This window comes from Suricata suricatta, chromosome 15, assembly GCF_006229205.1.
Source record: "Suricata suricatta isolate VVHF042 chromosome 15, meerkat_22Aug2017_6uvM2_HiC, whole genome shotgun sequence".
NCBI lineage: Eukaryota > Metazoa > Chordata > Mammalia > Carnivora > Herpestidae > Suricata > Suricata suricatta.
In genome coordinates, this window is record NC_043714.1 from 77,805,702 (window position 1) to 77,815,519 (window position 9,818).

A 9,818-nucleotide genomic window follows, 5' to 3' on the forward strand; every position below is an offset into this window, starting at 1 on the left:
GTCCCCACGGCCTGCCCCCACCTCCACTGTAGGCCGAGCAGGGTGCCCCTCCCGCAGCAGCCGGTCCCCAGTGCTCTGAATCTCCTTGATTTTCTTTTCCTTCAGCTCCAGCTCGCGCATCAGGGCCTGACACACAGGCAGCGGGTCTCAGGGATGGTGTCAGGACCACACCAGGGTCCACCACTCTCCCACAAGCGCCCTCCAAGGCTCCCGGTGGAAGACCAGCCAGCACGCTGAGACCCAACTGGGGCAGGGCAGTCGCAGAAGGCTCTAGAAGGTGACCTCACCGAGTAGCTCTCCTTCTTGGCAGCCATGTTGGAGTTGTGCTCCCCCCAGTCGAAGCCCACCTCCTCTTCCTCCTTCTCACTGAGCCACATCAGCTCCTTGGTGGCAGCCGCCACAAAGGCGTGCAGGCCCTCCAGGGCACGGAGACGGGCCTTGGAGGAGTTCTGCAGGCAGGCGAGAGCAGGGTCAGCAGGCCACAGCGCCCCGTCCCCCGGGTCCCCCAGCCCCACCCGGCCCCCACTCACCAGCAGCTTGGTGTACTGCAGGTCCAGCCGGCCCAGGCAGTCCCGGTAGGCGCCCCGGGGGGCTGGGGAGAGCTGCCCCTGCGGGAGGCACAGGGGTAAACCCTCCAGCGGCCAGGGTCTGCACCCCCCACGCCCAGCCCCCGGGGCGCCGCACACCTCGTCCGCACGTGCGCGCTCGATCTGGGCCCGGAACTCCTCGATGGACTGGTGCAGGCCCCGGTGGCTGCCCAGCTGTGCCTCCACACTGGGCAGGTCCCCACCCCACTCGGCGCCGTCCACCCGACGCTGGTTCTCCTCCACCCAGGCCAGCAGGTCCTGCAGGTAGCGCAGCGAGGCGTCCTCCAGCTTGGGCCGCCTCTGTGTGCTCTGCACCGTCACCTGGGTCACCTGGGTCACCGGCGCTGCCACGCCTGCCTTCAGCCGGAGGTTGTACTCGGTCCGGATGGCCACCAGGCGCTCATGCAGGCGGTACACCCTGGGGACAGCGGGGTGGGGGGGCGTTGGAGGGCTGAGTGGAGGCCAGGCTGCGCAGAGACCCCCGGCACGCGGTGTGCTCCACCTGCGGCACCGCCACCCCCCTGCGGGCGGCCCACCTGCGGTACATCTGCTCCCCCTGCGGGTGGCGGCCATCCTTGAGGGTCTGCACGTCGTTGAACAGCAGCCGGATCATGCTGTCTGCCTTGTCCAGGTCCCGCTCCACCTCGGCGGCCCGCTGCGGGGGCCTGTTCGCGGCCAGCAGGCGGATGTCCTGCAGGCGGTACCCACAGCTGCCTCTGGGGCCCTGGCCCATCCTCTTCCCTCCAACCCCCAGCCCTGCGCTTGCTCCCAACATGCACTTGAGGACGGATGGCTAGCCCCTGGCCCTCTAGGGGAGCTCTTGGCTCCGCTAGATCCACAGGGCCGGACCTCTCGTGGCCTCCTCTTTCCATGCCCCAGCCTCTCCTCCACTAAGTCCTGCCCTTGCTGGGCCCTGTGGCTCTAGAGCCCTCTCTACCACCTCCTCCCCCCGCCAGCACGCCTCTCAGATAGGCCCGCAACAGAGCACAGTGGCCTCTCCGATGTCCTGCCTGGTGCCCGGAAGCCAGCTCTGCCCAGAGTGAGCGATTGGGGTAGGCAGCACAGCCAGAAAGGGACCAGGGCCTGCTCCCCACCCACTGGCCACAGGGCGTGGCAGGCTCCGCCTCCCTGCCCGGCTCGGCCGCCAGCCCCTCCCCTCACCGACTGCAGCAGGCTGTCGGCCTGGTTCAGCTGCTCCTCGCACAGCCCCGCCTCCATCTGCAGCTTGCTCACGATGCGCTGAAGACACTCCAGCCTGCGGCCACAGCGCCCGCGGGAGCCGGCGTGAGTGCGGCCCGCCCGCCAGGCTCCGGGCTGCAGACTGGACACCCTCCTGCCGCTGGCCCCACTGTGGGATTCCCAGCCTGGGGGGGTGGTTTCCTCCCCAGGCGGTGACTCACCCGCGGGTGGCTTCCCGCCCGTCGGCCACAGGGCCCCGCCCGCCGCCTCCCCCACCCCGGCACCCACCCACCTCTCATACTCCGCCCGGAGCTGCTTCTCGCGCTCCAGGATGGCCACGTGCAGTTTGCCCCACTCCTTCTCCACGTCCAGCGGGTGGTACCCGGGAGGCACCTTGAGCTGGCCTGCTTGCACCGCACCCTGTGGGCAGGGGCCCAGCTCAGAGCGGTGCCCAGCCCCCAACCTGCCCAACCCGGAACAGCCCGGCGCCCAGAAGCCCAGCAATGAGGCTGTGCCCCAGGCTCCAGGACCATGAATGCCCCCCCACCCCGCCACCTCCCTCCGGGACCCCCACTCACCTCCAGGAACTGGTAGATGCCCTTGGACCGGTTCTTGTCTGCCTCCTTGGCCGGAAGCTCTGTCTCCTTAAACTTCAAGAACTGGCACCACAAAATCTGTGGGGAGCAGGGTGTCAGCAGCCAGGCCCGGGCCCCGCAGGGGGCGCCGGAGCCCGGGCAGAGGACGGGCCCACCTCAATCTCCTCAAAGCTGGAGGGGAACCTGCGCTCCTCGAAGGCCGCCGTGTGGTGTCGGACCCACTGCAGCAGCAGCAGCACCAGCTCCCGGTACTCCTGCCAGCGCAGCTGCAGCTCCTGGGGGAGGGAGAGGCCGTGAGGGGCCGCTGCTGCCCGGCCACCCGCCCCCGCCTGCCCCCTGCGCCCCGCCCGCTCACGTTGGCCTTCACCCCGTCCTGCACGTCAGGCACGCGGGGCATGGCGTCGTACAGGGAGGAGACGTAGGTGATGATGGACTTCTCGTCGGGCTGAGGGACGTCCACGTCTGCGGGGGAGGGGCAGGCGTCAGAGGGGGCGCAGTGAACAGGCGCACAGGGGAGAGGGAGAAGGGCGGTGGCGGCACGCACCCTCGGGGTCCAGGAGGCGGGTCACTCCCAGGTCCCGCTCCGCCACGGAGAAGGCCTGGTCCAGGTTCTCGAGGTTGGTCTGTCGATACACCTTGTTCATGTCGATGAGCATGGGCCTGGGGCACAGGGCAGACGGCACAGTGAGGGCCGCGGCCAGGTCAGCACACAGACAGGGACACAGAGCACCCGCGTCCCCCCGCATCCCTGCGAGCACACAGCCCTCAAAAATACCACCTGCCCTACCAGTGCCCCGTACCGCCCACCTACGTGGCCCCGTGTGCAGACCCTGTGTGCTGTGGGCCTCACCCCCTGGGGTTCAAGGGGCCTCCAGGGGACACAGGTGCAGGGTGGGATGCACGGAGGGTACGGGTCAGCCTAGGATTCCTGCAGGTGCCCTGCCCACTGGGCCCCAATCCTCGGGTGGGGCCAGGGTCCACTGAGGGCTGTCGGCGCCTCACTGAGGTCTGGCCACCTCGGCACTTTCTGGAGCAGCCGCGTGGGGCTGACGCTGGCCCCCCCATCCCCAGCCTTGAGGAAGCCAGCGGGGCCTCTGGAAAGGCCCCGGGCAGAGGCGGGAAGGGCGTGGGTGGGGCCGGGCCTGCCTGCACCCTTCCAGAGGGCTGGGCGGGCACTGCCATTCCCGGCGGCAGCAGACGCCCCTCCCGCCCCCGTCCCTGCCCCAGCCTGTTTGGGGCTGCCCGGCTGAGGCGCTCCCGGCATCCCCGCCCGCAGCCCCTGTGGCCCCAGGCCCCCTACTTGTGCCGGTGGATGATGGCGTTGAAGAGGCGGCCGTCGCGCCAGCTCGACGTGAAGTTGTCGCAGCGCAGGCCCTGGTAGCCCTCCACCATGCGCTGCGACCACAGCAGCAGCTTCTCCTTGGCCGTCATGTCCTCCGACTGCCCGCTCACCTGGATGTCCGAGATCTGCCCCACGTGGCGGGCAGGGAGCAGGGCCTCAGCCACGTGCCCGGCACCGCGACCTCTCACCCGTCACCCGAGCCACAGGCCCGGGCCACTCCAGCCAGTGGCTGCCACAGAAGTCAGAGCCCCCGGGCCCCACTACCATCATATGGTGGGTACCCTGGACACTTCCCTAGGTTGACAGAGGCTGGGCCCAAGGAGAGCAGCTGCGGCCACCAGAGCTCACTCAGGAACCCCAGGCCTAGAAAAGGCTGTCACCGGGGGGTGGGGCCAAGTCAGCCCCTTCTCTGACTACAGGCTGGGGGGTGGTCTCTGGGTCTCGGGGGGCTGGGCATGGTATGACTGGCTGTCAGGCCCCACTTAATTCAGCCCTTCAAGCCCGGGTCTGCCCACCTGTCTAGTAGTACCTCCACGTGCCTGTCCCTAGCTGTCTGTCTGTCTGTTGGCCTGCCAGCCTATGACTCAGCTGCCATGGCAGCCAGGCTCTGCCTGCTCAGCTCTCAGATTTGCGGCTTCCGGTGCGGCCAGGCAGGCGATGGGTGAGTCAGCCAGCGCAGCGAGCGCTTCTCCAAACCCTCCCCGGGGCAGAGGCTGCACCAGCACAGAACACATTCCTCCGCAGGGAGGCTCAGCAGGCCCTGCCCAGCCAGGGCCAGAGGCCACGTCCAGGCAGGCCTTGCAGAGAGGCCTGGCCCTCAGGCCACAGAGAGAGGACAGGGCCGGGGCGCAGTGCAAGCCGGGAGGTTCCGGGAGCCGCACACCCAGCCAGGCGCTCCCAGCGCCCCCCGACGCTACCTGGAAGTGCAAGATGATCGTCCAGATGAGGCCGAGCGTCAGCTTGGGGTTGCCGTCGGCGATGTCATCATTCCTGATGTTCACCAGCTTCACCTGCGAGCAAGCGCCCCCAGTCACACCCACGGGCCCACCACTTGCGGCACCCACATGGGGAAGGGGACGGCGGCCAGCAGCCTCACCTGGCGGTGTCGGAGGTAGTCCAGGGCGATCTGGACGTTCTGCAGCTTGTGGAAACGCATCCTCCCCTTCTCCCGGGGCTGTGGGCAGAGGCACAGCTGGTCAGTGCCAGGGAGCCCGCTGCAGCCCCCGCCTGCCCTCGGATCCCCCCGGGGTCACTGCACCGAGGGCCCTCCCCAGCAGGCCAGCAGCCTGTCCCCTGTCCCGGCTCACCCTCCCCAGCTGGAAAAGGGAGGCCACTGGCCCAGGGGCCAGGCCCAGGCTGCGGGAAGGAAGCAAGGGGCGGGAGAAGACAATAGCCAGGAAGCCGAGGGTGGAGGGCAGTGGCACACGGGGAGGGGTCCTCCCGGCCGGGATGGCAGCGCCGGCAGGTCCCAGGCCTGGTCCTGGGCAACACAGCAGGCAGGACGTTAGGCAGCTGGATGCACAGCCATCTGCCCACCAAACGCCAGGCGCAGGCCAGGCCGGACAGGCCACCAGCCCCAGGTGAGCTGGGCTCCCAGTCTTGGGGAGCCCACGCGCTGCCTTAGCCAGCAGGCACGACCACTCACCAGGCGCGAGCTCCTGATTACGTCCCGCTCTCTTGGCTGCCCGGCCAGAGCAGGGCATAGGGTAAAGGGCAGAAGCCAAGGTTCACAGTCCAAGCAGCAGAGAAACCGAAGCAGAGCAGAGCGTGAGGTTACTGGGTCGGGGCTCCGACACGGACACCAGCGGGGCCGTGAGCCCACGTGGGGCACAGGGGTCGGGGCCTCCCCCAGGCTGGGAGACGTCGTAGGGGCCGCGGCCGGGCTGGACGTGGACTGGGCATGTGGGAAAGGCCCCACGGAAGGCAGGCAGGCAGGGCTATCTGGGTGAAAGGCAGGCGGGGCTCCAGAGGGGGCGAAGGGGGCAGGGGGGTGGCGCACGCACCAGGCTGTCCCCCGAGAGGACCTCCAGCAGGGAGATGAGGTTGTGGCCATCACGGAGATCCTCATACAGGTCACTGATGTGTCTCTGGGCCTGTGGGGACAGAGGCACCAGGCTGGCTGCACGTCCCCCACGGCCACCAGCAGGGGGACAGGCATGGACCCCAAAAACATGCCCCGCCCCCACGGAGGCACCTACCTCGGCCCTCCAGTGCTACCAGGAGAGCAGGAGAGCCCGGAGGAGGAGGACAGAGAGAGAGACAGGAGGCAGGGGCAGCGTGGGGGAGGGTAGGGAGGGGACAGAGAATAACAGGTTTCAGAAATGAAAGGTGAGCTCCCAGGCCAACTGTGGGGACAGCCCTTGTTCTGGCTGGAGGGCCAGGGGCGCCCTCCTTCACCCCCACCCTCAACCTCCTCTACCCCAAGACCGCGAGTACGTGCACCCGCACATGCACGCCCGCCACCAACCTTGATGAGGTGTTTGTTGACCCACTTGGTGAAAGTTTTCTTCTGCACTCGATCCCGCTCATCTGGGAGAGACAAGGCGGGGTTACCTGAGGCCTGGGCGAAGCCCCGGGAGCACCTGGGACGGGACCACGGCAGACACTGGGGGTGGCACCTGAGGGCTCAGGACCACACGCTGAGACCCAGCCCCCTCCCAGGCGGACTGGCAGAGACTCAGGTGCCCAGGCCCCGGCCAGCCCTGCCCCTGCAGTGGGGGCCTGGAGGTGCTAGGCACACAGAGTGCTGCTCAATCCCCTATTGTCTCCCTCCGCAGCCGGGAAGGTCCAGAGCTGGCAGCCACACCCAGAGCCCACAGAGTGCGTCCTGGCCGGCCCCACCCCCACATGCCGCCCCTGGAGAGCCGCAGCAGACCCTTCTCCCCACCAGGACCCAGGACGGGTCAGGGGTGTGGCTGGGGGAGGCTGTACCCTCCCAACAGGACAGGGGACTTCCCCAGGGCACAGAGAGCCCCCCCACCCGCGCCACAGCCTACCTTGCCAGCAGAGGCCAGCCCTCTCCTTGCACGGGTGGCTCCCTGCGCCCCCCCAGCCCCACAGCCCCGCACCTGCCTGCGCCAGGACTCACGGCACGCGGCCCACAGCCGGCCCGTCCCACACTCTGCCCCTCCATTCAGACCCTCGGAGAGGGGCCCCACCCCCACCCAGTGCCAGGCTTCCTGCAGCAGGAAGTGAGCCCTTCCGGCCCGGGGGGCTGGGGGGGGTGGACTGCCCACTACCTTTCTTGCCCTCTGAGGCCCTGAGCACAGCCAGGTAGAGGTTGTCCTCCGAGCTGGTCCTCTTGTGACCCAGGCCCTCGGGCTCAGGCCCACGGACCCGGTGCTGAGACATGGCGGTGCCCACCCTTCGGGCTCGGTCCTGAGGCCCCAGGCACTGAGCTCCGGCTCTGGTGCACACCGCGGCCTAGGCGGGCGCCCCACTGGACTCGCTTGCTAGCTCAGCGCCAGAGTCGGTGTGGCCACTCCCTGCCCGCTGTTCTCCCTCAAAGGGCTGTCCCCGCCCTGGGGGCCCCACCCCGCCCTGCCCACCCCCCGGGAGGAGGGAAGGAGGAAGGTGGCCCCTCCCCCACAGCCACACCCTTGGCTCCACAGGCACAGGAAACCCAGGGGTTTCCTCACCCACCCGGCCAGTCACAGTCCCAGGGGGCACCCAGGGGCTGGAGGGGCACCTACTAGTGTCAGGACCACACACCATCTCCTGGGCCACCCCCACCACAGAAAGGGGCGCCCGAGTGTGGCTTGGCCCAGAGTGCCCCAAAGGCCACACCTCCCTTCCGAGCTTCAATCCAGGACCACCCACCCCTCAGCCAGCCCACTGTGCCGGCTGAGACCCCCAGCTGAGGGGCAGCGGGCTGCCCTTTCCTCGCAGCCTTCTAAGTCATCCGTCATCATAGACCTCCATGCCCTCGGCCCGTGGCCCCTGTCAGGCTCCATGACAGTCCTGTGCAGGCCTGGTCCCCTCCAAGCGGCCCACCAGGCACATCCTGGAGCAGTGCCCCCGTCAGGAGGCAGAGCGCCTGGCGGGGCAGGAGCGGGCACATAGCTGAGCGTTGACTCATCAGGCAGGACCGCCCAGCCCCAATCTGCAGGAACTCAGTCCCAAGTTGGGGGGAGGCGGGTATGCAGGGGGTTGTGGGGAGCACGAGGGAGGGGGGCCGCCAGTGAGTCAGGGCTGGGGAGGGGGCCCAATTCAGTGACTCACAGGAAAGGAAGCCACACCTGGGGGCTGTTTGCAGTTGGGCGGGGCTCACAGATAGCAGCCATTAAGGGCTGTAAAGGTGGGAGGCAGAGCAAAGGGTGCCGGGGTGCTGCCCGACTCCCTCCCCCCCCCCCATCCGTCTCGGACAGACCCGCCTATGGCCGGCCGTGCCCCGGCCGCCGACCCAGCCACAAGAATTTTCCAGTCGGAGCATCTGGCTTGATGTGATCCAGCTGTGAGCCGCTGCCCCCTACCCCGAGGCGCCCAGCCAGTGTTCCGGGAAAGCCTCCCCCGCCCCGGTCCGCACTGCCCCTCTGTGGCCACCGGAGGGCGCCCAAACACCATGGGGGGAAGGGGTGCTAAAGCGTGGGGAGCTGGCTACACTCCACCCCCTCCACATCTCAGAGACACCGCCAGACCCCCAGGGGTCTGCCCCCTCCCATCTCTGGAGAGACTCCCTCAGGCATGGAGCTGGACTCAGAACCTGGCTTGAAATGTACAAAGACTGACCTGCTCTACACACCCCACACCCTCATCCGTGGGGGGCCTGGGGAGGCTTGGCTCAGCCTGGCTCCGCAGCCCCCACAACCCCGCCAGACATGAGCTCTTCACTCTCCAAAATCCCAAATCTGATCCCCCCCCTCTTGCCCCCTCCTGGAGGTAGGCCTCTTCAGAGGACCCCTGGCCCTAGCAGCAGACCCGAGTTCGGGCCCGTACTGAGCACCGCGACATGCAGTCTCTGTGCTGGTCCAGCAGTCACCCGGAAGCGGGGTCCCTGCTGGCAAGGGTGTGGGTGTCATTCTGGTGAGGGGCAGAGACACCACGGGCCCCTGGGATGGGTCAGGGGACAGGACCAGGGCATTCTAGGACAGGCAAGAGCCAGGAGTCAGGGCCTGAAGTCCGAGACTTGTGCGAGACCCCAGCCCAAGTCCCTCTGCCAGCTTTCTGCCACTCGGGGTCTGCAAGGATGCCGGGGGGGGGGGGGGGCCGCCCCCACACCGTTCCCGCAGGAAGCCCTCCCGCCGCCGCCGCCGCCTCCTGCCTCTGGGCTCCTCCCGCCGGCCCCTGGCCCCAGGCCGCAGAAGCTCCCAACCGGGTCCTTTATATTCGGACCCTCAAACCAACAGACAGCTCCTCCAACCCAGCCTCCGACGCTGCGGCGGACCTCAGTCGGCACTCCCCCCACCCCGGCACTGGCGCTCCCAACATCCGCTTCACCCTTGTACTGTCCTAGGCAAGAGATTTTCTGCCACCACCCAGTGTCCCCTAGAGCTGCCCATGACTCTCTGAAGGGTATCGTCGCCCCCTTTTACAGATGTGAAGACTGAGGCTGAAGGTCCTACAGTTCTTGAAGACTGCAGGGATGGAAGACCTACAGACTGAGGGGAGCCCGCCAGCCGAGGAGAGCCCCGCCCTCTGCGCCTCCCTCCGCCCGCCCTCCTCCGGCGTAGGGACTGCCAACGGCCGGGTGCCCGGGGCAAAAAGAAATCAAGGCCAAAGCCCAAGCCGGCCCCGCCCACCTTCCCATCCCCCTTCTCCAGAGGAGGAACAAATGGGGCCACTGGGACGACGCCTCCTTCCTTCCCAGGTGTTTCCGGAGCGGAGCGTGGAGGCGGGGCTGCACCCGGGCTGGGCTCCACCCCTTCCCGGTCCCGGGGGCGGTTTCCTCGGAGATGGTGCCCCACTCCCGGACCCCCTACCCCTCGCAGCCTCACCCACCTACGCAGCACAGCTGCCCGTAGAGGTAGCCCCTGCGGGCCTGCTCACAGCCCCAGTCCAGCCAGCAGGGCCGTTCCAGCACCACCTCCTTCCTCAGGGCGAAGGCGCCGCCGGCCCGCCCGGGGCCGGCCGCAGCCATGAGCGCTGGCGCCCTGGGGTCGCCCGCAGCGCGGCAAG

At 68.5% G+C, this 9,818-nt stretch overlaps 1 protein-coding gene across 1 annotated transcript in view; it reads right to left on the minus strand.

Moving 5' to 3' along the window:
* The window catches only part of PLEC (plectin), a 34,550-nt gene that overhangs the window by 16,538 nt on the left and 8,194 nt on the right, over positions 1-9,818 (minus strand). Inside the window, exons 2-19 of the mRNA XM_029923349.1 lie at positions 6,172-6,233; positions 5,903-5,917; positions 5,708-5,797; positions 5,350-5,385; positions 4,801-4,878; positions 4,622-4,714; positions 3,663-3,829; positions 2,907-3,022; positions 2,718-2,824; positions 2,518-2,637; positions 2,345-2,440; positions 2,059-2,186; positions 1,749-1,842; positions 1,124-1,278; positions 687-1,005; positions 531-608; positions 288-449; positions 22-126 (exon numbers count right to left, since the gene is read on the minus strand). Coding sequence (XP_029779209.1) covers positions 22-126; positions 288-449; positions 531-608; positions 687-1,005; positions 1,124-1,278; positions 1,749-1,842; positions 2,059-2,186; positions 2,345-2,440; positions 2,518-2,637; positions 2,718-2,824; positions 2,907-3,022; positions 3,663-3,829; positions 4,622-4,714; positions 4,801-4,878; positions 5,350-5,385; positions 5,708-5,797; positions 5,903-5,917; positions 6,172-6,233 — 2,021 coding nt within the window. The remainder of the gene's footprint in view (positions 1-21; positions 127-287; positions 450-530; positions 609-686; positions 1,006-1,123; positions 1,279-1,748; positions 1,843-2,058; positions 2,187-2,344; positions 2,441-2,517; positions 2,638-2,717; positions 2,825-2,906; positions 3,023-3,662; positions 3,830-4,621; positions 4,715-4,800; positions 4,879-5,349; positions 5,386-5,707; positions 5,798-5,902; positions 5,918-6,171; positions 6,234-9,818) is intronic.